The sequence below is a fragment of the Heloderma suspectum genome, chromosome 4 (assembly GCF_057233095.1).
Source record: "Heloderma suspectum isolate Gila_16-S chromosome 4, 16-S_ref, whole genome shotgun sequence".
Taxonomy (NCBI): domain Eukaryota; kingdom Metazoa; phylum Chordata; class Lepidosauria; order Squamata; family Helodermatidae; genus Heloderma; species Heloderma suspectum.
In genome coordinates, this window is record NC_139461.1 from 116529936 (window position 1) to 116557491 (window position 27556).

A 27556-nucleotide genomic window follows, 5' to 3' on the forward strand; every position below is an offset into this window, starting at 1 on the left:
TGTACTGAGATCATACTATCATTTTTAAGATTGTACCCCAGTACTGCTTTTCCCACCCTTTTGTTGACTATGAGTGCTACTCCATTTCTTCTAAGGGATTCTTGCCCACAATAGTAGATATGATGGTCACCTGAATTAAATTTGCCCATGCCTGTCCATTTGAGTTCGCCGATTCCCAAGATGTCGATGTTCAATCTTGCCATCTCATGTTTGACCACCTCCAGCTTACCTTGATTCATTGATCTGACATTCCAGGTTCCTAAACAATATTGTTCTTTACAGCATCGGATTTTCTTTTCACCACCAGACACATCCACAGCTGAGTGTCCTTTCGGGTTTGGCCCAGCCGCTTCACTCTTTCTGGCGCTACTTGGAAATACCCTCTGCTCTTCCCCAGTAGCATATTGGACACCTTCCGACCTGAGGGGCTCATCTTCGGCGTCATCTCTTTTAGCCTTGTGATACGTTCCATGGGGTTTTCTTGGCAAGAATACTGGAGTGGGTTGCCATTTCCTTCTCCAGTGGACCACATTTTGTCAGAACTCTCTGCCATGACCTGTCCGTCTTGGGTGGCCCTGCACGGCATAGCTTATGGCTTCACTGAGTTACGCAAGCCCCTTCGCCACAACAAGGCAGTGATCCATGAAGGGGAAAAAATAATTTACTCACATATAAATCTCACTGTGTTCAATGGGCCTTACTCCCGATGCATACTTGTCTGGAAGCAAGCTCCCCTGTACTCCAGTGTACTTCCTCCTGAGTAAATAAGCACAGGGTCAAGCAGTCTGACAACCAATTCAACCCATATTTACTCACAAGCCCCACTGTTTAATAGGATTTACTCCCATGTAAGAGTGCACAAGATTACTGCCTTACAGCACAACCCTATGCGTATCTACTCAGGAGTAAGCGCCATCGAGGTCAGTAGGATGGCAGCCTTAATTCTGAGGTGCGCAAGCAATAAGCGCGCAATGCCTCCCGTCAGACCGAGGCGCGTCCCATCCCCATACAATCAAGATGATGACACGGTGTGAGGGAGGGGGAAAAACATCAACCAAATGTCGGCCTCGATCGTAAACGAAGAAACCGGCGTCTTCGTTTACGTGGGCGGCCGCGGGGGGAGTACTCGGCAGCCACCTGACGGTTAAGCCAGCCAAGCGCGAGCGGGCGACATGACCCACCCCCAGCTCTGACACAGGAGAGGCAAAGAGCTTGAGGGTGGAGCGCGCAAACGGCTGCGCATGCGTACGGGCGACACAGCCGCCTCGGTGCCTCTCTTCCCCCCCCCCCGTGCCATTAAGTTCCGTCTTCCGGTTTGGCTTCTCATCAGGCCGTCTCCTATTTGCGGTGCCGAGTGCGGTGCGTGACGTCAGCAGGGTCTAGCGGAAGCGGAAGAGCAGTTTGGTTTCCAACCCGACCGGCTGTGGGATTGGGTTGAGGAAGTAATAGCGGGCCCAGAGCTTTTTTAAAGAAGAGGTTCTTTAAAAAAAGAATTTTTTCCTCTTCCCGCTCAACGGAGGAGGGCTTTTTGGGGGGCGGGGGCTTCCAGTGGGTAGTGGCTCAGTAGGGTTCCCTTCCAGCTTCCTTGGTCCATTCTCTCTTCGCCCCCTCCCTGTCAGCCCCGCCCATCATGGCGGCCACATCCAACCTGCAGGTGAGCATCTTCCGTCGGACCCGGGTGGTTGTGTGGGAGGAGCCCTGCCAAAATTCAGAAGGGGGAGGGAGGGGCTCTGTGAGGCGGTCGAAGCATGGCTAAAGCTAAAACGCACCTTGTAGGCAATGTATGGAGTTCGCTGCTGTCAAACACTTTTGACAGCAAAACCCAAACACTTAGATCAGCCCTCCCCCAACCAGGACCCTCCCAGATGTGTTGGGATAGAACTCCTGTCATCCCTAGACAGTTTGGCCTCATCTGGGATGGGGCAGGTTGGGGAAGGCTGGATTAGAGTAATTAAGCCCTCCCTCAGCTTGCTGCTCTTTAGATGTTTGGGACTTTGCCTCCCAGCATTCCTCACCATTGCCATACTGGCTGGGGCTGGTGGGAGTTGAAGTCCCAAGCATCTGGAATGCACTGGGTTTGGTAAGGCTGGAATAATTCATTCTCAGAGGCAGGATACCTCTAAACGTCAGGTGTTAGGAACAAATGACAGGGGAAGGCCTGGTGCTGTCATGTCCTGTCTGTGAACTTCCTGGAAGCATCTCCCTGGAAGTTGTAACAATGAAACAGTTTGCTGAACTATTTGGACCCTGGTCTTGATCCAGCATGTCAGTTCTTAATGTTCTTATGAGAAGATGAGAGGGTCTTTGATTTCCGTTATTGCTGAGGCAAGTCTATATTCATGCTCGATATATCACTCACTGGGCAAGTAAACAGTTTCTGTTAATGAAACGGAGGAGGCTGCCTTATACCAAGTCAGACCATCAGTCTGTCTAGTTCAGTATTGTCAACACTAACTGGCAGTGGTTCTCTAGGATCTTAGACAAGAGTCTTATCCTTACCTGGAGGTGCTGGAAATCACACATAGGAAGTTTTGCATGCAAAGTCTCTGCTCTACCACTGAGCTATCACCCTTCCTGTAACAAGCTGCTCCATTTGCTTCTGGGAGAGTAAATTTCAAACAGTGTGCCAGAAGAGACTACATAGAGGCTACACATACAGCTCTATATTGCTGTTGCACAAGGTTAACACCACCTGTATGAACTGTATGAACTTGAGCACACTCCGAGAGAGAGCGGAGGACAGGAAGGCCTGGCGTGCTATGGTCCATGGGGTCACGAAGAGTCAGACACGACTTAATGACTGAACAACAAGGGCAGCTGCACAAAGCAGGAGATGTTCTCATGTCTTGCTTGTGATTTACCCATAGGCATGTGGTTGGCCACTGTGGGAAATGGGAGGGTGGACTTGGTAAGCTTTTGGTCTGATCCAGCAGAGCTCTTATGTTCATGGAGGCACTCCCTATCTCATCTTTAAGATTACAAGAAATAAAACCAGGATTAGCATAGGATGTGATAGGGAGGAGAAACATAGTTGAGCAAAAGAAGTTGGCCACTTCCTTAGTAATTAGTTATAAGACTAACCTAAGAGTTCAATACCCTTGAACTAAAATGATAAGCTTGCAGCCCTGGCCCCCAGTTTTGTTTTCTTCGAAACTCTGTTCACAGCCTTTGTCACTTCTCCCCACCCCAACAGCCACTCATGGCCTGTGATTTTATACTTGTCCCTCCCGAATAACCTCAACTTTCCTTCCTTTTTCCATCTTTTTTCCCATATTTAATCTCATTTCCTCCCCAATACCACCCTTGAACTTGTCCTGATGCATCTGCCACTTTCTGGGCTCCCCTGGTTCCAGTGTGTGGCCAACATCTGCATCAGGACAGCAAATAAGGAAGGCAAGCCTATTCTGCTCCTAGCATTTATTCAGCTCAGTTCTATTGTTTGTAACCCTAGGACATCAAAATATGCTCTTAGCACTTATGTGTGTTATGTTTTATTCTCTTTTGCTGCCCAGGGGGCTACATTTTGGCTACTTTCATTGGTTAGAATGGTATGTGTCACTATTTCCACTATTGTTGTTTAAAAAAAACACACAACTATATGCATATTCTGGTCTTACATGGAGCTTCTAATAGTTTCCTAACTAGATCTATGTCTACTCAGCATTGGCAAAGCCACAGCACATATTCCCACATTTGTAGATATTTTTCTGATCTGTTTTTTGCAAACATTCAGAGTTAACCAATATGAAAGACTTCACACATTTTAGCAGTGGATTGTAGGAGTGACCCATTTCAAAGGGGAACCATCCCTTAACCATGCTTTTAGCACATTGATTATATGAGGAAAATGGGCTAGCTAAATCATATTCATGATAACTAACATATTAAATGGTCTGGTAATTCTATCATTTTGTCTGAAGTCATTCAAATTCACTTTAGCAGTTGCGAACATAGAACCTGTATGGCAGAAAGGGAGAGACAACTGAATTACATAATCTAGAATATATAATTTGGCAAATGCCTTTTCAGTGATGGAGAGTGAAGAGTAACAGCACAGTCCAGTGCATTTCTGCTCAGAAGTAAGTCTTACTGAGTTTAATGGCACCTACTTCCAAGTAACTGTGTAGAGCAAGGGTGGGCAACTTGTGGCCCTCCAGATTTTTGGCCTACAACTCTCATCATCCCTCATCATTGGTTATGCTGGCTAGGGCTGATGGGAGTTGTAGGCCAAAACATCTGAAGGGCCACAAGGTGCCTGTGCCTAGTGTAGAGGCTTGCAACCTAAGAGGTGGGAATTAGAAGATTTATTATGGTGTTTGGGTTTGTAAATTGTAAGAAGTGGTAGTTTATGCATGGTAGAGTGAGAGATTTGTAGCTGGATGTAACGATATTAAGGCTGCAAACATTGTAAGGAAGAGTTAGTTACCTCATCACTTATTCTTGCCTCCAGAATTTTGCTAGAATCATGAATGCCACCTTTCACTTCTTAGAATAGATATAAGCAGTTGGCATTCATAACCGTGGAGAATAGATGCATAAAGTGACCAAAAATGTTTCCTGAAGGAAGTAGCTTTAAACCAGTGGTGTTGAACCTTTTTCATCCCGAAGGCCCAATTCTGTTTCAAAGAAGATTTCAGGGGCCACATTCCAGTGTTGGGTGGGGCCAAAATAATAAAAATGCAAGAAACATGCAAAGGCTGGCAAACCACCAAATGAACAGTAGTTGGGGAGAAAGGGGGTGGGGCCAGGGAGGGGGTGGGGCCAATTGAGAAACCCTGGAGGGCCAGATTTGGCATACGGGCCTGAGGTTCTGCACCTCTGCTTTAAACCATGTGTCTGTTAGCACAGGGCAGAGAAGAAAGGAGCTTAGTGTTTGGACCTACTTCTAGCTGCTGCTGAACTTTACAAGGTTTTCTTTCAGGGAATTCAAGAGTCCAAATCAGGGTCTGTGGGAGGAACTGGCCCTTTTACCCAAAGGAACAGCTCTTGTATGTAACCCATGCCTCTGTCCCATTGTATAATCATTTGCACATTTTTAGGTTTTCAGTGTTCTCTCAGAATATTTCATATATTACAGGATCCAGATCACGAGTATATTGCTCATATATAATCTTATTTGCACAAATCCACTGTTATATCAGGTTAAAGTTTTGTTTGAGTTTTCCTGCGTACAACTTGAAAAAGATTATGTAACATTGTTCTAGCCCAACCCAAAAGCAGGTGTAACATGTCTGTTTCACATTCTTCTGACTACCTGACTTATTTTTGTGTTTAGCATTGCTGACTGTTATAGTTCAGTTCCATTCGTTGAAAGGCCAGTAACATAATTTGCTAGTCATTTTTCTTAAGGTCTCAATGGACAATTTTTAAATTGTTAATGTAGGCCTCTACCCCCTTGTAATCCTCGTTGCGTATCTGCATATGTAAAAATGTGATATTTGTACAGCTTCCTGCAGTGTTGTTGAATAGTTCATTTTATCAAGGTTTAGTGTGTGTTTTTTCAGTGCTGACCCATATTATACTTTCAATAAAAGTTTTTCTGTAATTGTATAAAAAGCAGTTTGCTTCGTTTTGGAAACTATTTAGATTATGAGCCGGTGGGCATGGCCTATTTCAATTTTATATATGTAATGTTTCTAAGAGATCTGTATTAATATTATGACTTTCCAGCACACACATTTTATATATTTACTGAGATTGAAACACCCATTATGGTACATAAGCTACTTCCAGCCCAGTGGGTTGCGGTTGGCAGCCATAGCTTCAAACAACCACCATCCCCATGATAGTATCACAGCTTCACAACCAAAATGGGCTCTGCATGATTTTGGTTGATTTCCATCACTGTCCCTTGCACTCTACCCCACATTGGTCAGGGAGGGACCCCCCACCCCAGGCCCACCTGAGAGACTTCTTGTAGGGTGTGGACAGATGTAGGGTGGTGAGGAGGGTGGACAGGAAACTTTCCTTCAATGAACTTGCTTCTATTCGCTTCTCTTAGGATCCAGGCTTCATTGGGAAATTGGTTTTGACAGAAGCTACTTTGGAAGTGCACCTTTTAAAGCAGGGTGTGTTTTTACATTTTGGGTTGTTCCCTTTGGGAGGACAGCTATGTTGAATTGTAAAGTTACATCTGGAGTTTCATACTTCTTGTGTCTTTTTCTGCTGGTAACCTATGTAAATAATTTCTACAAGATGTTTTCAGTTTCAGGAGTGACTCCAGGAGTGATTCCATGACTTTTAATTGTAATATGGAAACGGCTGCCTTAAAATGTAATGAATATAGGCAAGGATCCAAGGAAATGCAAAACCAGCTAATTAAGTTTTATTTATGTCTAGCTGATATACCCGGCGTTGCCCAGGATGTAATTTTGTCATAGGCACTATTTGTTAGAAACACATTAAGGTAGGTTTACGCTTCCTGGAAAGGCCCCATAAGAAAGGTGAAAAGTTGAATCCACCAGACTTGATTAAAAAAAGCACAACAATTATAATGAGCAGATTGAATAAAAAACCACTACTAAAAATGCAAGAGACTGAATCTGTAAGCACTACTACAATATAGTCCACACTGAATCTCATACCACTATTAAAATGTTCAACAGAGGCTTCCTTGCTGGATATTACAGGAACAGGGGAGAGAAACTAAATGCTCTGCACAGTCAGAAAAGAAACCATGAGTAAAGGGGAGAGAACAGATGACAGCCAGCCAATCCAAGGTGAAGGAAGTCAGAGTGAATGGGAGAGAGACCAATAGAATGAAAGATGGCCAATAGGATGACGGGTAGCTGAAATCAGAAGCCTGGCCTGTACCATGATTGAGAGGGTGTACTTGTTAGTAAGGGAAAGTATAAACAAAGTAATAATGTAACCCAGTGACTCCTGTCATACACTCTGGCAAGTGAGAACGTGAAGTAAAAGGGGCAGGAACTCTAGGGCCCCAATGGTGGGCTCAGTGGCCCCTGCAGTGTGATTAGGCCCAGGGCAGCTCCTCCTTATGCCCTGCGTTACAGACGGCCCTGCAGCCAGCCACAAACACACAACCCCAAAAATCTTCAATTCAGCTACACGTAAAACTCCGCTATTTTGCCCTTCATTTTGCAATTGCCTACTCAATTCCCCCAGTTCACTCTTTTATGAATAAAGCCCTAAGACTCCACTGCGTCATCCCAGCCCCTCAGTTAGGCGAGCACACACTGCACCACATTTCACATTAGTGTTAATCACACACCACTAACAGATACATCTGGCATTGAAAGGGGTAAAGATATTTAACACTAACTTGCTTGCTCGCTGGATATTGGAGGAAGAGGGGAGAGAAACTAAATGCTCTGCACAGTCAAAAAAAGAAACCATGAGTAAAGGGGAGGGAACAAACGGCCAGCCAATCCAAGGTGAAGGAAGTCAGAGTGAATGGGAGAGAGACCAATAGAATGAAAGATGCCCAATAGGATGACTCATAGCTGAAATCAGAAGCCTGGCCTGTACCATGACCCTAGATCACCCCTAAAATGACTTGGGGGAGACTTGGGAAGGGATGGAATGGAAGGCGGGGACCCCCAAGGTTAAATCCCACACTTTAAAATTTAAGGATAACTTGGCTAAGGGGCTGATCTGGTCACATTTCCCCAACCTGTCAGTGGGTAATTTGTATTTCTATATTGGAAATGTTGTTCAGGGATCATTCACATACTAATTTTAACTGTAATATTTCTTTTCTTTTAATAGAAAGCAATAGACCTTGCTAGCAAGGCAGCGCAAGAAGATAAAGCAGGGAACTTTGATGAAGCCCTCCGCTTGTATCAACATGCTGTCCAGTATTTCCTTCATGTTGTCAAATGTAAGAATTGCTACACTAAATATAAGTGGCTGAGTTTGTTCTTGTTTTTAAACAAACCCTCGCATTCTATACTGCGGTCCTCTTAATGGTATCTGGGACTATATGAAGTAGACGTAGGACTATATTCCAAGATGACTGCTACATATTGTTGGGGGCATAAAGTCTGGCTGGCAGTGGTGGTGGAAGATCTTGTTTACTTGGTGAGAAATTTATCTAATCAAAATCAGCCAAATGTTTATCCTAATCAATGGTTTCCTGGTGTTTTATTGACTTGTTTCAGGGCTCCACTGAAGCTACATGTTCTGTAGATCTACTGTAGGAAAAGTAAGCATAGACTGAAATCTTGCTCTGGCAGTCCACAAAATACTAAAGATTCCTTTTTAAGGATGGATAAACAACTGCCACAATTCTAGCTTCAGTTTATTGAGATACACATGTGTGAATTCTCAGGATGCTCAGTTGAAGAAAACCATATAGAGTTCAAGGGTAAAACTTGAGAAGTTGGATGGGGATGAAAGAGTTGAAGAGATAGAAGCTGGCTACCAATGAGAGCAAATAGCTGAGGGAAGCCCCAGAGCGGGAGGGGCCACCTCCAAAGCAATTGTAAGGCCATCAGAAAGAACAGGAAGAAGGACAGTGGGCAGCACACAAGCTAAGCTGTTAAGCCGTAGGAACACAAAGGTACAAAGAAAAGTTAGCCTGGTACTGTTTGCTAGGAAGTTGTATAGATTTCTTCCCCTCACTCCAAGCATTTGGAAGGGCTGAGCTTGTTTATTGGTGGTGCCAATTTTCTTCCCTCTGTGTGTGTGTGTACCCCTGGCCCCCCAAACTCCCAAACCTCTGGTTCTTTTGCAGGTTTCAACTTGTTCTTTTCTATATTACATGTCTTGTAAGAAGACACTGAAAGCCCCTTGCAAATGGTTTTCAGGTATTATTTAAGCCATGATACATACTCAGTTATTTAATTTCATTTCTACTTGTATTTTATGTATTTGTTCATTTTCATTGGCCCTTGTTAATACGTCTGGCTTGTTTTCTATGGCCTTGGAACAACCTCATATGCTCTGAAGGAAATTTTGAATGTACATTTCGCTCTCATATGCTCGTTCACGGAAATTTTAAAGCTGCCATGTTCTTATTACTGTACGTTGGTCTCTAAGAGATATCGTCTTAACTTGTTTGCCTCCAAGGACAAGAGGGTGTTGTTGTTCAGTCGTTCAGTCGTGTCCGACTCTTTTTGACCCCATGGACCATAGCACGCCAGGCCTTCCTATCCTGCGCTCTCTCCCGGAGTGTGCTCAAGTTCATATTCATTGCATTGGTGATGCTATCTAGCCATCTCATCCTCTGTCGTCCCCTTCTCCTTTTGCCTTCAGTCTTTCCCAGCATCAGGGTCTTTTCCAGAGAGTTTTCTCTTCGCATTAGGTGGCCAAAATATTTCAGCTTCAGCTTCAGTATCTGTCCTTCCAATGAGCAGTCAGGGTTGATTTCCTTTAGGATGGACTGATTTGACCTCCTTGCAGTCCAGGGGACCCGTAAGAGTCTTCTCCAGCACCACAGTTCAAAAGCATCAATTCTTCGGCGCTCAGCCTTCCTTATAGTCCAACTCTCACAGCCATACATTACTACTGGGAAAACCATAGCTTTGATTAGACGGACCTTTGTTGGCAAGGTGATGTCTCTGCTTCTTACTATGCTGTCTAGGTTTGCCATAGCTTTCCTCCCAAGGAGCAAGCGTCTTTTAATTTCATGGCTACAGTCACCGTCTGCAGTGATCTTGGAGCCCAAGAAAGTAAAATCTGTCACTGCTTCCATTTCTTCCCCTTCTATATGCCAGGAAGTGATGGGGCACCCAAGAGGGTAGTCATATATTATTCAAAATCAAATAATCTTTAAAGTATTGTATCTTCGTAATTGACAATCAACAGAACAATTTTAATTAGAAAGGTATTTTTGTTTTGGTTTTGAGGTATACTTCGTTTTTAAAAATTTCACTGTAATGTTGACTCATATTGTGAAGCAGAATACTTTCTCATTCTCAGATGAAGCACAGGGGGATAAAGCAAAACAAAGCATAAGAGCGAAATGTACAGAGTATCTGGACAGAGCAGAAAAGCTGAAAGAATATCTGAAAAAGAAAGAAAAAGCTCCCCTCAAACCAGTGAAAGAATCTGGTCCAGCTGATGAAAAAGCGTATGTTAACTTCATTTATTACAATATTTTACAGGTTTGCTTGTCTATGTAATGCTTTTAGTGGTGGTAAAGCATTGCTTGAAAAATACCACATTCCAAGACACGCACTTTTTGGTTACTTATGGCTTCATTAGCACACATTCCATGTTGGATTCTAAAGGTGGATCCCACATTTTGACAATTTTAGGGCACAATCCTATAGCTGTTTAGACAGAAGAAAAATCGTACAACTCCCGGCATTCCCTAGCCAGCATGGCTGGCTGGGGAATGCTGGGAGTTGTAGGACTTTTTTCTGTCTAAACAGGCATAGGGTTGTGCTCTCAGTGACTGTTAATTTAGTGACCATTGCAGTTATGCTACCATTTCATTATTTTCCTTTCCATAGTTATGGGGCCTATTCAGGTATTACATTCTAGGGATTACTCTGCGTGATATGATTTTTCCCTGCTCATGCAGAGTGGGTGGGGACAGAGTAATAAATTAACAGGACTGGGCCACATTTATCTGAACCATGTTGCCTGTTTTAGAGCACCCATTTACAGGGGCAAAACAGGTGATCAGGAAAATTTCAATGAGTGGAGTTCACTCATTGAAATCAATGGGACTTAAGTTAGTCATGAGTAACAAGCCCCATTCATTTAGTGGATCTACTCTAAATTTGATTAAGTCTGGATCCAACCCATGGTGTTCAGATAAATGTGGTGCAGCCCACTTCACTCATTACTTTCTCCCTATGCTGAGGGTGGAGATATCCAAAACTCATATTGGGTGGGAAGGTCCCCTTGGAACATAATTTCGAAGTTAGTTTGGTTATTTCCTGTAGCAGAAGCTTTCTGGGCTATAAGTATAGACATGCTTGAAAAGCAAGTTCAGGTAAAATCTAGGCGACGCCCCTTCCTCAGCGTGTTGATGATTGGGGGTGCGGAGAATTCCTTTTCTTCTGTATGCCGGCATATGTTCTATATCTCTTGTCAGCCGAAGTGCTTCTCCATGGAACCCTTTTATTACTTCTGTGTTTCTGGGAGAGATGAATGAAAAATGACCAGGGTCTGACTAATATACTGCTTAAGAAAGATCTGCCTTAAATCTAACTTTTACCTACAAAAAAATGACTTTTCCATTAAACTTTGGCAGCACTCTTTAAGGTAGATTTTTGAAGTTCTAGTATTTCTTAACATGTTTTTGAGGGAAAAGTCTTTTATAGGTCATTTTTATACTTGACCAGAAGAGTTTCTCTGTTCTAGTTGTGTACTTTTACTTATACCCAAATTAGGAACGATAGCGATGGGGAAGGAGAATCGGATGATCCTGAGAAAAAGAAGCTACAGAATCAACTCCAAGGTAGCCTTGCATCAGTCTCAATGTCTTGAACAAAGTAATTGAAAAAACACGTTCTCCCATACTTGTCTGTCTGGGTTTTAAGATCTTCCGGAGAGGCTCTTCTCTCAGTTCTACTGCCATTGGAGGCATGTTTAGTGGGGACATGAGAAAGGGCCTTCTTGGTGGCCACTCCCAGCCTCTGGAAGTCCCCGCCATGGGGACCTAGGTTAGCTCCCTGTCTATTATCCTTCCACCAACAGGCAAAGACGTTTTTTATTCAGGCAGCCTTAATAGGGTCTGCTACTGAAGTCAGGAATATTGGGTTGGGTGCTGTCTATTTCTTTTATTGTTGTGTTTTCAATTGTGTTTAATTTATTTGTTTTAATGTTTTGTTTTAATTTTGTTTTGACCTCAATTTTATTATTGTTAGCTACCACTTTTGGTGGAAAAGCAGGATATAAAGCTAATAATAAATCAATAAAAATAAATACTTCTCTCTAGTTGTCAGGGCAAGAGCTACAAGAGATTTTAATAGCCATTAATTAGATTTTCTATCAGTCTAATAATGGGGCAGATATTAAAATTAAAAGGGAGGTATCCACACCCTGGAAAAAAAGCACAGATTTACTTTTCTTCTTCTTTGCTTTCTTGGCTGTTTTCAGGCGCTTTGTTCCCCCTCTCTGATGCTTCTCTGGCACCATTTTCTTTTCTCTCACTACCTGATCCCAGCCAATCAGGAATCTTAGTGAGCAAGATCATAGCATAATGCTACATAGCCAGTCAGATTTGACTACTTAGCAGTAACTGAGGCTAAATAAAGCAGCACTGCCCTCATAGGGCCGGGGGAGGATACATCCCTGCTTTGCTGAGGCAACTGGTTGACAGTCTCTCTCTTCACATCCTATTTTGTGGGGCAGTTTCATTTCCCCTTGCAGTGCAGGAAAACTTGGAGTGTCTCACAGTTGCTTCATCAATGAAGGGGCATATTTCCAGTCTTGTTGAGCTGCAGTGGGTAATGACACTATCTGTGTAGCACATTGTGGGAAGCTGTGGAGTTGTCTCATGGTTGCCTCAGCGAAGTTGGGGCATGTGCACAATGGATGAATAGTTTCTTCTCTGTTTCCCCCCCAGCCCCCAAAAATCACCCAGAGGTCTTGAGAGAGATTTCATGAAAAGCCCCTGCCCCCCCCCGCCCCCCATATTGGGCTCAGCCCTAATCAAAATCATGCTCATGTTTAAAGGAAATGTCGGGGGAAAAAATCAGCTGTCTCAAATCATTGTTGTCTGTTCATTGAAGTACTATAGTACAAATCTGCACTTGGTTCTGCTTAGGATATTTTTCTCTACTAGCAGGAAACATAATGTACCTGGTAACACCGATTTTGCAAATACTGGACTCATGAAGAAGCCCATTTGTAAATATTAGCTGTACCACAGTTGTTTGTTCTCAAGTTTAACTGCCCAAACTGTAGCCCAAGATTGATAAGCCTGAACTGAAAGACTAGAAATTACTTGGGTTTTGATGTAATGGTGATATTGAAATGTTCTTTTAAAAAAAACTCTAGGAAGGAATGGAACTTCTTAAATAGTAGTGTTTTGTTCCATAGGTGCCATAGTCATGGAGCGACCAAACGTGAAGTGGAATGATGTTGCTGGTCTAGAAGGAGCGAAAGAAGCCCTTAAGGAAGCAGTAATATTGCCTATTAAATTTCCTCATCTTTTCACAGGTAAAACGAATTCAATATGAATTGCATGTCAATAATGCAATTTCTTTTAATATTTATATACTGTCATTCAGTTTAAAAATCCTCAAATATTTGGGTAATCGGGGATGGCATTAAGGGCATCCGCAGAATGGCAGGCTGCTCTGCTGAAGAATCTATACTTGGTATGTCCAAGTTGTGTTTGATCTGCTGGTGGACCACTACATGGAACAAAAGTTTGCGGTAACAGAAATTGAAAGAGAACTAGTTCAAACTGTTGAAGTTGCTTCTCAAAGTGTGCAAGTGTGATGATGAGGGAGAATGGTGATGGATGTGAGTTAAAAGTATTGATATCACCTGGCGGTCTGCCTTTAGTCCTCTTCTGATGTTAAACATTTCCCTACAGAAATGCTTTAGGAATGGTTACTGGCAAGTCCTGTTAGAGTAAGGTTCATACCCCTTTGCCATATAATACACTTGTGATCTCCTGAAGTGGCTGTCCTAAGCCTGATCTAAAGTCAGAAGTTTCTAGTCTTGCTTGCAGATGAACTTACAGGATGCTGGATGTTTATGTGAAAAAAACACAAGGCCTATTGGTTTTAACCAAAGTTGGAGAGCTAGTATGGTATAGTGGCTACAGAGACCAAACTGGGGCTGGGGAGACCTGGATTCATATTCCCCCTCAGCCTAGCCTACTTCACATGGTTGACATGGGAACAAAATGAGTTAGGGATTACTATTATATACTATCCTGAGCACTTTGAAGGACAACAGGATACAAATGTAATAAATAAAAAAATAAACAAATGCTTAAGTGGGAGGTTTCATAAGGTAAACAAGATGTTTACTATCTGAAAAGGAATTGTACCTGTGCTTACAAAAGTTATTAATCCTACTAAATGATACAACTACTAGTTGAGAAACTGGGACATTTCCTGGAAAACGACTGAATGTAGAAGTTGCTATTCTTGGGATTAAGATTCATAAGAAGCTTTTCTCAACTCTTAAACTGATTTTTTTTATATAAAGATGATTGGTCAACACTTAATGTGTACATTTCTTGCTCTACCATAGGAGAAATAAAAGTATTCGTGAATCCTTGTTCTGAGTTTCTTTTTGTTTCCTAGAAACTCATGTTACGCAGTTTTAATGTGTAACCTAAATATACTACATAATAAAGGTCTGAGCACATGCCAGGAATAGGAAATGTGTGCATTGTCTTCTCTACAATGTTCCCCTGTGAACAAAGCTAGCAAAGCTTTATCTGTGTTGGTCATTTATTTAGAATCTAAGTTTTACAGCATTTATATCCCACCCTTCTGTTCTAGTATTTCCCATCACAGCTTACAAAAGAGACCATAAAGCAATCAGTGTAACAATATGAAATCACTAAGAAGCAGCAAGAAAGGATAGAACAGCTGTAGTAAAACAAATTAGCTTACATTATAAAAAGCCTGGGTAAATAAAAAGATCGTTAACTGGTACTGGAATGATACAAGGTTTGACAGCAGGCAAGGTTCTATGGGGAGAGGATTCCACAGACAATGAACCACCACTGAAAAAAGGCCCTCTCCCCTGTCACCACCTGCCTACCCTTAGAGACAGAAGCACCAGGAGAATGGACAGAGAGGATGATCTTAGCATTTGGGCAGGTTCCAAGCTATATGGGTTAAAGGTTAAAGCTAACTGGTCAAAAACTGACCAGCAGCCACTAACATTGTTTAAGAACTTGCAAGATGTTCCTTATAGCCAGTCCCGGTCAAAAACTTAACAGCTGTTACTTTGGAACTGTTGCAGTAATCTTCAAAGGGAACCTTACATATAATGTATTACTGTCGTCCAATCCAGATGTTATCAAAACATGAGTAACACTGGTGAGGTATTCTTTGCATACCAGCCTGAATTGGTAGATGGCACTTTGAGCTACAGATGCCACTTGAGCATTCGGTGCTGTAGTCTTTGTCTGTTGGCATGTTTATGCTTCCATAAGCAGGGAAGCTGATGCTGAGTTGACTTTTCCAACAAATGTCAAATTATGCTTTTCCAGCATATATCAGGTGCATCTGAATTATTCATACAGATTTTTCTGGTACAATTGTGTGAGTAGCTGCTGGCAGGAATCCCATATCTAGCTGAGGGAATCATATGTTGGTGCACCTTCATGGGGATAATTTCAAAAACACACTGGTGATAGTTAAAAAAACTAAAACTAAAACATGGGAGCTGATCTTCTAAATATGTCACAAGTGATTATTAGGTGAAGATTTTCTTTTGTACCATAGTCAGTACCAAACTGAATATGTAATTCCACAAGCACTACATTTTCTTGTATGAACAAATTTATTTTTAGGGAAGAGAACCCCCTGGAGAGGGATCCTTTTGTTTGGACCCCCAGGAACAGGGAAATCCTACTTGGCAAAAGCTGTTGCAACAGAAGCTAACAATTCTACGTTCTTCTCCGTATCCTCTTCTGACCTTGTCTCAAAATGGTTAGGAGAGAGTGAAAAGTAAGTAGCACTTCAAATGAGAAGCTTCCACCCTTTTTTTGGATCTTACACCTACATGTAAGCCTCAGTAGCCTGTGTTGGCCCAGTGCAAAAAGGTCAGGGCTGTTCTAGTGACTCACTCTTGTGTCAATTTCAAGGGCTGGCACTCTTTGGCACAGTTATTTCTCAGTACTAGCTATGTCAGATTGTGGCTTGGGAATTGCAGGTCAACTCTTATGCTGTTCATGTATGGTCCCGGTGTGAAACCTTGCTACAGGAGGGAATAACGAGGCTTTTCTGGTGCTGAGTGAGAGAAAAGAGGGATACATAGGCATATGTGACTGCCATGAATGAAAGAAACAGCAATAGCAGAGAAAGTCCTGATTAACTCCTGACTACGTCATCTTATAAGCGCTTAATATACTTCGGCATGCATTACCCATACTTTTCACGTTTCTGTATAATGTAACTACAGAGAATTTTGTTCTTCAGTTACATAACTATATTGCAAAGATTCCTGAAATTCTAGTGACTGAGGGAGCAATCCTATGGGGATAGGCGACCACCTCTGAACTCGGAGGCGACTGCCTATCCAGTGCACGGTGGGTGGAATGCAAAGGGGATTGTCCCCTCCGTGCTCCAGCCACCCTGCATTTGTGGCTAGATGGCCAATTTCAGCTGTCTAGCCATGGGACGTTGGCGTGCAGGGTGGGAAGGTTGGATGACACGTGGGAAGTGTCGTACCGGCACTTCTGCACCCCCTGCCCCCAGGAATGCCCCCTTTTGCCCCACTCCATGCTGCACTTACAAGCACAGGGACAATCTGCGCTGCCTATGAGGTTCTCCAGGAACTGACTTCAGAGCGTGGGCTGCGAGGTTGGTTTCCGGAAACCGACCAATCCTATGGTTGTCTAGCCTCTGTCTAGCGGCCACAGGGGTTGCGCCCTGAGTGATATATTGATGGTTCTGATCAATGGAGAGATGCCCAAGAATTTATAACTTTAGTATTTAATTTGTCTAAACCCATATGAAGCATTTGGGCATGCAAGACTAAAATTGTATGATAAATGCTTTAGTATATGACCACACATGGAAAATTAATAGCTAAGAACTTTACTTAATCTGGGAGTAGGTATGATGTAGTGTCATTACTCTTTCCTCCTATAATTTAACTGTAATTGTTCCACAGGCTAGTGAAGAATCTGTTCCAGCTTGCCAGAGAAAACAAGCCTTCGATTATCTTCATTGATGAAATTGATTCTCTGTGCGGTTCCCGAAGTGAAAATGAAAGCGAGGCAGCTCGACGGATTAAGACTGAGTTTCTAGTTCAGATGCAGGGTACGATTATTGGCTTTCTGGCATGCCATGATTACAGTAATTAATATAGAATATTGTGGACTGACCTAATACACATCATTCTGCCCAGGATAATCTGTGGAAATGAAAGCTTTTAATTATGTTAAAATTGACTGAGCTCCATGTTGCACCTTCTCCACATTGTACATTGCTTAAAGATCATGTAATCAAGGTCACTGATTAAATTTACCTGTTCTGATTAGGAGTTGGAACAGACAATGAAGGAATTTTGGTTCTGGGGGCTACAAACATACCTTGGGTTCTAGATTCTGCCATCAGAAGAAGGTAATGTATAATAACCTAAATAAATTCACTACTTTCCCATAGCTTGATCCCAGATACTGACACTTGGCTTTCAGAACACTCAGAATTGGAGAATTACTTGGCCACCATTGGTATAGGACCACATCCTTGCTGGTGCCAACAGCACACTGTGGTCCAAATATTTGTGCTGCAGGATCACTGAGCACTTGTATCAATATCAAGAGACAGTGGCTGGCATAATGCTACTTTTATTTTTTACTTTTAATAGAAAGGGATAAACAGTTTTGCATCTTTTGCAGGCATAGAATACTTGTGTTAACCCATGATGGTTCAAGTTGTTTGCTGCAGCTACACAGTTCTGGGGGACTGGGCTGCCAAATCCTATATGTTGTAAATCGTTTGCTTTATCCTGCTTATAGAAATAATTACAAGATTTACGGACAACGTATAGCATCATCTTTTGGCAAAGCCTCAGGAATAGTCAGTACACAGGAATCACTTTGTAGGCTACTCCCATTGGCCCAGTTCAGATGTAATATTCCTGGTTTAATTAGCTATGGCTTATTAAACTGGGAAGGAGCATTGTCACCCCCGCCACCCCCACATTTCTCTCCAGTCCTGGTTATTAAACAGGCATTGAACCACATTTCCCTGTTCAGATATGATGGGAAATAGTAATTTAAAGAGACCAGATTGAAACACCAAAGCCGGTTTGTGAGGGGAGGAATGTATAGGCCCAACAAATATTTGCTCCCAGCGTATGGTTTATCAAAAGAAGAATGATATATCTGAAATGAGCCTTAGATTTACTTGATTAAACAAACAATTCTTTTATTGCTTTCTTCCTTATCTGTTTTGATTACATGTTTTACTTACAAGCATAGCGACAGTAGGACAGTCATGTAGAGATGTTACTTTTTGTTGGTGTATGTAGAATATGGTAAGAAAACATTAGAAATACACTGGTGCTGTGAGCTATCTTAAAACCTCAGCCTTAAGTAAAATTTCCAGAAATTTTGAATGTGTTTCCCATATTTGGGGGAGGTGAGGATGAGCAAACAAAAAGAATTGAATAACTGAAAAGGACCTGAATGCTTTCAAAACCCCTGCAGTGCTGAGTACTTTTCCAGACAGGATGGTGTCCATGTTTCACATCTTTCATTTTATGGCTAGATTTTCAAAAACCGTTGTGTAAAGATAACTGTGCTAGAAAAACAAATCTTAAATTTGCATGTAATGTTTTATCAAAGGCATGGACAAGTATTAGTGTTGTGGTTTTTCTAATAAGGTTTGAGAAGCGCATTTATATTCCCTTACCCGAAGATCATGCAAGAGCTGCAATGTTTAAGCTTCACCTTGGGACTACGCAAAACACCTTGACTGAATCAGACTATCGAGACCTTGGAAAGCGAACTGATGGTTACTCAGGTGCTGATATCAGCATAATAGTACGAGATGCCTTAATGCAGCCTGTCCGGAAAGTTCAATCAGCCACACACTTTAAAAAAGTGAGTAACTGGACCTTCTAATTCCTCCTTTTTTTGTACACTCACTGGGGTTAACAAACTTTGGCTGGCTTCTCCTCTGTAGCTTTGATGGTAGAGCTGAGGGGGCTGGCAGAAAACAAGCCCTGCCCTCCCCCCACAGTTCAAAACTGGAGGGATGGGAGAAGCTTCTTCTGTGCCTCATGGGCACTCAGATCACCTGCCAGATGCAGAAACAACTGAAACACCTTGAGCTTCCAGCTCAGAGCTGGAAGGGAGAGGCGGAGCCCCATCTGCCTCTGCTCTTGATGGGCTCCTGGAACTCCATTTTGATACCAAGAGAAGCATCCACATTGCCCCCTCCAGCTCAAAGCTGGAGGCTGGAGGCAGAGACTTGTTATGGCTCTCTGTGCTTGCACCTGGCAAGAGCCAAAACAAATCCAGGCTTTAGCTGACCTTTACGGCTGGATTCATTCTGCTTCCTCTTTAGCTCCAGGTTCAGAGGAAGTTTTGGGCTCATCTCACTCGCCAGAGCCTGGCTCTCCCTCTCGCCACAGAATCTTGTAGGCCTCACTAGGCCGATGGTATTAACTGTTGCTAGCTCACAGAACTTTCAGTGGAGAAAACTGTTGGAGATGATAGCAAAACAGTGATGTAAAATGTCCTCTCTCTGCTCGCTGTCCTCTCCCCGCCCCCCCAGGTTGCTGTTACTGCCTGGTTGGGCCTGCAAGTATGTGAAAAAACTCTACTTAAATTTCTTCCAAAAAGTTGTAGTCAAAAGACAAACTATGGAGCATCCTTGCAAATCTACAAAAGTTGTTGGCCTTCTTTCCCACACACAGCTCTCTTAATCATTTGTGGCACATCAGTGGCATGAATGCAGGTGTTCAGGAAGCAATGCTTCCCATTTTTCAAATAGTTTCCTTGACTGATTGTCTGGCATTGATACTTGCTTACCATAGGCAACAAAGCAGGTGGCTATTTGCCAGGCTGCTATAGAGTACCTTCTTTCAGACTCAGTTCCCTTTCTATAAAATGGAATTGTACCCTACCTTGCAGAATTTTATTCTTAGTTTGTATGTTGTTGTTGCAGATTTATCAGTGCAGTTTATCCATGTAGCCACAATCTTCTTTGCCCACTAGATGCTGCAGATCTATTTAATGTTCTGTATTACAGGAACAAAAGCAGACTTGGATCAAAGAGTGGGCATAATAGCTTAGAGTACTCTTTGATTCTCCAACCAAAATGTTGAGAACATTCTTTGGAAGGACTAGTCCCTCCCTGCTGTCCCAATCTGACTCATGTTCAGTTTGTATTTCAAGAGGTGGATGGCATGCAGTGCAACTAGTCGTTACTGGAACATTCAAGTAGGTGACTAACCATAGATTTGGGATCCAGCGCTGTGCAGTGGAATAAGGGAGAGTGTGACTTAGGGTCAAAATATGGACTAAAAAAACACAGGAAGGAGTGTAACAAAGTACTTATTGGTGGGTCCTCTTGGCAAAAATCCGAAGCTTCTGTCCCAATTGATAGATTTCTGTTTGCTAGGTGAGAAGTTTCTTGTTCTTGTTGTCTAGAATTGAATTAATGTTGTCTAGCTCTCTACAAAACAGGTTATCTTTGACAGTTCTTCAAACATAGCCTGAAACTGCCCCATCACAAGAATTTCATAAGGAAACAAGATGTGCTAATGGGACCAAAGTGGTTAAAAGATGAAAGAAATGTTTTCATGTTATAAAGCATTTAAGCCTCTCTTACTGCAACAACTTCATTTGCTAGGAAAAAATCACATAACATTAAAAAAATCTTGTAGAACAGTAATGGCCAAGCTTTTTGGCTAGTGTGCAAATGTCAACCCCAAAACCTTATGCGGTGCTACTCTAGGGCTTGCTTTAGTACTTACACAGCCACCCTTTGCCTTGCTGTGGTTTTGTCTCTAGAGCTGGGGAGCAGGCAACAGTGTAGAGGCAGGCAAGAGTAGAGGCCTGATTATGCCGCAGAAAGGTCTGTGGACTACCTTGCTCATCCAAGATTGCCACGAAGTCACCTTGCCTGTAACAACCTGTGCCACAGGATGGCCACCCACATTCTAGAAACAAAATGTAGAAATAATAATCCTAGTTTACCATTTGCTTCTGTTTCCTGTCAACTGATAAAGAAGTGTGACTTCTAGGGTACCTCTTGCTTGCCTGTACCTCTAAAATTTTTCATTCCTTATTTTAAAAATTTCATTTCTTTCAAAGGTGAAAGGACCATCACTATCTGATCCAAATGTTCTAGTAGATCTGTTCACCCCATGCTCTCCAGGAGAACCCAGTGCCATTGAAATGACATGGATGGATGTGCCAGGAGATAAACTACTGGAGCCTGTTGTTTCCGTGGTTAGTCTTCATTGTACTCTGGATACTTGTAATATTTCAGTTGACTGCTTTGTCAATTACAGAGTTAACAACAGGTTCATAATTGAATCAGTGTCCTATTTTACAGAAGCTAAGTACTTGATAAATCTTTGTGGGTTACATTGCAAAATACACTTGTTCAAGAGCCAGTTGTTCCCGCCTAATCTTAGCTCCTTCCTATTATTGTTTGTCACTTTAAAAGACATATATGCCTTGTCCTTTCAGTGTGCAAGTCAAGAATTATGAATGTTTGTCCTTGCATGCAAATCTGTTCTAAACCTTGCTGCACCAGCGCACAAATGCTTTATATGGACTCTACTGGCTGCAGCACATAATGCACACCAACATTACAGGTTGGATTTAGAACATCAGAAGCTATAAAATGCATAGGAGAAAGCCTAACAAAGAAATTATGGGTGGATCCTCTTGGCAGAAATCAGAAGCTTTTGTCCAAATGGATGTATTTCTATTTATTTAAAGTATTTGTATCCCAATCCTCAACAACAACAACAAAAGGCGCCCAGAGCAGTTTACATATGATCATTGAAACAAGACAGTCCCTGCCCACAGGCTTACAATCTTAAGAAGACATGCCACACATAAGGAAAAAGGAATGGGAAGAAGGGGGAAATTTAAGTCTTTCAGCAGGGCTAGTGGAATGACCCTGCTTCCCACGCTCATCTCCCTCAGTACAGCCTGTTTACCTGTGTTATTTGGCTTGGCTTTCCATGACTGTTTATGAGTTGATTACTCCTCTTGTTCTTAAATGTGTTGCTCTGCTTCTAAGCTTTGAAGTTCTGTGGATTGTAGTGTTGTTTTTTTAATGTATTCTGCCATGATAGTCTCTGACTAAAAAGCAGTATAGAAATGTTTTTAATACATTTTTAATCAACTTTTTATTGTAAGTTTCAACAAAACAAACAAAAACATAACAAAACCAGAAAATTGAAAGTATAGCAACATACTCTGCAGTCCTCAGTTTCAAATACTGCAACATTCTAGGAGGAAAAATGTCACCTGCTCCTTCCCTTTGAAATTCAACCACAGCTACAAAACATAATGCCTCATATAACTGTTGCTGTCGTAAAACTTCCAAACACTGGGGGTGGTTTGTTCAAAGCGGCAAACTTAAGTGTTCTTGACTAAAGAAGGTAATGGGAGCATTAGTATGAGTCATAAACTATTAATTGATAGATATTTTATATCTTAATAAAATCCAGCATACAACCCTACTACTTAAATATTAATTCAGACATCCCTGGTAGGTCAAAGTTGGTAAAGAGGCAGTGTTCAGAATCAGTTTAAGGTCCTGACTTTCCAGTCACATTATTTTTTTCATTTTGTTTTGTATTTTTGTTAAGCCCCAATATCCTTTCCACAGCTTTTAAAAGGGTATCTACTTGTATTTTTAAAAAAAGAATATCGAAACACCTTGTGTACAAACACTATACTTGTCTGAGGCTGAGGGACAAAGATCTACTTTAGACATACCTGAAGGCTGGGTGTGTCCAGTGGGAGTTTTGCCTCTTCCCCTCCCCTTTTGAATAGATCCCATTCCATATCATAAAACTGTTTCTGAAGGTAACCTCCATTTCAAAAGCAGTTTGCCATGTGGCATAGAAAACAGCTTTACTAGAAACTCATGCTCAAAGTCCCTTGGGGTTACAGAATTAGTTGTGCAGTTTTTTGGATCTCAGCCTAAAACTACAAGGTTAAACATAACCATTTGGGAGGGATCACCTCTGAACTCAGTGAGACCTAATTGCAAGTAAACATACATCCAAGCAGAGGGAGGCAGCAATCTCTGGCAACAGATGCTGGTGACAATAGCCCCTGATGGTTTTCCTGAGCCCCTGGGCCATTTCCCTCTGTTGGCAGACAGAGCTGTGTACGCTAAACAACCTCCTCTGGGCCCCTTAACCTAGTTTGTTGCGTGAGGTGCAGTGCATGACGCTGTCCTACCACCAGTGCTGACGTAAGACTCAGCTGCCAGTCCATTCAGCTTTGATGTGTGGAGTGGAAAGGGGACCCCATGTTGTTCTTCACCTCAGGCAGAAAAATGTCTTGGGCCAGTCGTGCATGCACAGAATTGGTCTCACGCAGCATTTGAACAAATTTTACCTTACAAAATCACAGCCTACAAAAATATGGCTTTATGCAAGCAAAACTTAAATCCTGTATCCTTTGAGAGCAAATTTCAAACATTAGTTGGAACTCTTAGCTTTAACAGTTAATTAGATGGAACTCTTAGCTTTAGCAGTTTGCAATAAAATTATTACTAATTCTTCCTGGTGGTCTCTGTGCATCACACATATGCCATCTTGGGAAACTTCTGTAGCTGAGGAATTTTGGCAGGAGCCCTCCCCCACCATCCCAGTGCGTATGACCCTAGCGGATTCTCGCCTATTCCCTCAGTTCTCTTTCAGCTGCCCTTGTGGTAGCCTTGTTGGAAACTTCTCTTTGTTCGGTGAGCTATTATTGCGAAGCACTGAGTTTTGTTCCTCCTTTTCTTCTCTGCTATTGTTATTTCTGTTACCTTTGTTTCTTTTGTTTTTGTTTCTGCAGTCTTTTTGATCCCTTTATCACCTCAGGTTGTATAGCTCTGCAGCACCTTTCTGCAAGTGTGTCTGCTGTGGAAGTAAACTACACCCGAAAGATGGCCTCTCCTTTTGTCTTTTCTGCTTTGGGGAAGGACAAAAAGTGTGTGACTGATGGCACTTGGTCAAGGCACCTGAGGTGGTGGAAGTACCGAAGCCTATGGCGCAGGCTTCAGGGAACCCTTTGAAGGAGTCACTGAAAGCTGCGTCTTTGCTGTGGCCTGTGCAAGTGTCGGGGTCTGACTCCCCCCCCCCCCCCAGTCAGGCTCTAACTGCAGGCTGCATTGACCTGCCCACATCTGCATAGTCAGCAAGTCAAACTGACCCACCCAAACCTGGGCAGTCACTGAACTGACATGACCACCCACACCTGGGCAACCATTGACACTTCCCTTGGCAAAAAAGAAGAAAAAGGACCCTAAGAAAGCAGCAGAATTGATACTAAAGAACTCTGTTTCAACTGCTTCAATACGTGTCCCCACTCCACCATCAATGCTAAATTCGCTGATACAGATGACATCAGCTGCTCCAGTACCAATGCAAGACCCAGTCCTGATAGTATCTACGCAGGAGGGAGAAATCAGAGACACTTCTCCAGCGCTAACAACGACTAGGCCTGTTCACAATAGTCAGAACCGCTCTCTTCTGTATGGCCAGCATTCGCTGTGTCATGTTGGGTCCCCACACTCGATGTTCTCCAGGTACTCAGTATGCAGGGACCATGTACCTAGATTCTATGAGCAATCCAGGGATCGGTCTAGATCATCACTGTACGAGCGGACCAGGCAGATCGACTGGGATGTACCTCGCAGGAAACTTCACAGTCTGGAAAACCTATGTTTGGATGAGCGCAGGAGTGAGTACCATTGCCCTCGCCTGGGTTATTATGAGGACGAGCCTTGTCGGTACTGACCCACTCCTTTGGCCCCCATCTTGAGACCTCGCAATGATGGCCTTTCCTTAGCTCCACCTGTGCCCCTGCCGTGATGGTTCTCTGCGGCGATTCAGCAGTTGGCCCCCTCTGGCTTTGGCCACGCTACAACAGTTGAGTTTTCTGAAACAACCACCCCCAATAGAACAATCTTTTGTTCTGCCCATTCCTGTAGAGGGATTGTAACTACAACCACCAAAAGATCCCATTCAGCCAGTAGTGTCTCAGCAGCCAGACCTTGTGGGTTCTCCACTATCTGCTACGGAGAAGTATCAGTCTGATTTGATTTTGTACGCTTCCTTGGCACCACCTATTTCATCCCCAGATGCAGCTGTGGGCGCTTAGGATCCAGCTTCTCTGCCCAAGGATTTGGGTCAGTTTTTGGACCAGATCAAATGGATGTCAATTTCTGGGACTGAAGTTTCCACAGTCAAGCATCTGGTTTTCGATGCCGTCCATACTGAAAGTTCTGCCCCGATGGTGAGCCTGCTCTTCCCAGCACTCAATCAAATGATCCAGGCCCTGGATTAGATGTCCCCCACATCTAAGCTGCTGGAAAGCATTATCTCAACCAGAAAAGGATGTGAGTTTCCTTTTTAATATCCTGCTCCCAAACTCTGTTACCATGAAGGCTTCTCAGGGGAAGTCTATGAGGGTCCATTGGAAACCTATTTGAACTCCTTCCCAACGACAAAAGGGAACTGGCCTGGGTTTTTCAGGGTGAGGTTATGCACCTCTCCCGCCAACAAATTAATACTTCCCGGCACCAAGTCGCCTGCGATGCTAGCTAGACTCATGATAGGTGCAGTGGCTTTGAGACAGTATGCCTGGCTAAGATCTGCGGGATTATCGGAAGAGTACCCATCCTGTATTGAGGACCTGCCTTTCTATGGGCAGGGGTTATTTAATGCAAAGACTGATGAGGCCATGGTCTCTGTACAAAAAGCAAAGAACACAGCATGGCATATAGAACTGGGTCAACCATCTGTTCAGTACAAAGAACACCGGTGGCCTCGTCTGTCTTTGTTACCATACCAGCCCCCATAGTCTGGAGCTGGGCAAGCTTTCAGACACCCGACTTCAGCACTGACTTCAGACACCTGACTTCAGTATTTGGCAGCCAAGTTTCATGGCCTGCATGGGAATGGTGATGGTGGCAACACGTATCATCTTTGACTCTTCCCCCCTTTTGTCTTCATCCCTCTGCTCTTCATCCTATCTTCAGAACTCTCCTCTCTTTTCTGCCAGCCTGGACCAAAATCATGTCAGACTCTTGGGTCCTTTCCATCCTCCAGAGGCTACAGGATCAAGTTCAACACACACACACACCCAGTGTTTTCAGGCTGACAACCCCTTCACCAGAGCTACAAGCTGAGGTGGAAACTCCCTTAGCAAAAGGGGCAATAGAACATGTACCATCAGTCGACTTCACGTCAGCTTTTACTCCTGGTACTTAATGGTACCAAAGAGGGATGGCAGGCTTTGTCTGATCTGGATCCCAGGGACATAAATTTGTTCATTATGTCCAAGAGGCTCTGCATGGTTACGATGATGTCAGTCGTCCCACTGTTGCACAAAGGGAACTGTTTGGTGTTGGTCAAACTGAAAAATACGTGCTTTCACATCACTATTGAGAGGACTTAACGTTTTCTTCAGTTTGCCATTGGTACCAGCACTCACCAGTTTCGTGTTTTACCCTTTAGGCTTGCTATAGCACCAAGGGTCTTTACAAAATGCATGGCAGTGGAAAGCATTTCGTTTGAGGGTCCAAGGGGTGGAGGACTACCCTTACATCAACATCTGGCTGCTAGTAGCATCAAGGAGAGATGAGCTCCTTCGATCAGTCAACATGACCTCTGGTCTCCATGGCACCATGGAGAAATCATTCCAACAAAAAGACTCTAGTTCACTGGAACTCTGTTCAACTCGGAGGTTGGTCAGGCATTCCTTCCATGAAATCAGGCTCTATCTTTGATTACTCTGGCAGAGGAGCTGATTGCCTGAGACATTACTACAGCGCTGAACATCCATGCCTCCTGGGATTGATGGCCACGATGACATCAGTTGTGCAGTATGCCTGTTTTCACATGAGGACACTGCAGAATTGGTTTATCTGAGCTTTTGGTCCTGGGTGGGATGCATGACCTGCTCCCCTTCAAATTCCCCAAAGGGTGAAGAACAGATTGAGCTGGTGGACCAATGACATCAACTTCTTACAGGACCTGCTGTTCTTGCAGCCTTCTCCATCCTGCGTATTTACTACAGATGTGTGTCTCAGGATGGGGTGCCCACTGTGGGATGTTGACAGTGCAAGGCCAGTGGTTGAACACAGAAGCCACCAGACACATCATCCTGTTGGAGTTGACGGCTGTCGATAAGCCTCTCAGAGCTTTCAAGTTTGACTTAAGGGGCAGACTTGTTCAGGTAGTCTCAGACAATACTACTGTCATTGCTTACCTGAAGAAACAGGGAAGAACGCGATCCCTTCCCCTTGTCAGGATAACCACTTGGATCTTTCACTGGTATATCTCCCGTTGGATCAGACTGGTGGTGATCCATGTGGCTGGTGTGGACAATGTACTTGCTGACCGGCTAAATTGGACATTTCTGGTCTCCCACAAATGGACGCTAGCAGGCCTGTTTTGTCAGTGGGGCACGCCAGAAATAGATTTGTTTTCCCAGAAGGAAAACACTGCCTGCCCAGTGTTCTGCAGCAGAGCAGGTCGAGATGCAGAGTCAGTGGGGAGCGACTTCATCTTCACCTGGATGGGAGTCCTGCTGTATCTCTTCCCTCCTTTCCCGCTCATCACCAAGTTTCTGGCGAAGATCAGAACATACAGCACAGACTGCATTTTGATCATGCTGTGGTGGCTGAGGCAACCCTGGTCCGCTCCCTTTCTCTACCTAGCAAAAGATGAATACATGCAGCGATCCCGCATTTCCTCACTCGGGAGCGAGGCAAAGTGCGGCACCCAGACCTCC

General features: G+C 43.3%; 1 protein-coding gene across 1 annotated transcript in view; it reads left to right on the forward strand.

The window, feature by feature from the left end:
• The first annotated feature begins 1393 nt into the window (after positions 1-1393).
• VPS4B (vacuolar protein sorting 4 homolog B) overlaps positions 1394-27556 on the forward strand; it is a 37674-nt gene continuing 11511 nt past the window's right edge. The window contains exons 1-10 of the mRNA XM_084850506.1: positions 1394-1654; positions 7729-7840; positions 9883-10033; positions 11307-11374; positions 12961-13080; positions 15407-15563; positions 16732-16880; positions 17102-17183; positions 18451-18670; positions 20891-21028. Coding sequence (XP_084706632.1) covers positions 1631-1654; positions 7729-7840; positions 9883-10033; positions 11307-11374; positions 12961-13080; positions 15407-15563; positions 16732-16880; positions 17102-17183; positions 18451-18670; positions 20891-21028 — 1221 coding nt within the window. The 5' untranslated portion in view covers positions 1394-1630. The remainder of the gene's footprint in view (positions 1655-7728; positions 7841-9882; positions 10034-11306; positions 11375-12960; positions 13081-15406; positions 15564-16731; positions 16881-17101; positions 17184-18450; positions 18671-20890; positions 21029-27556) is intronic.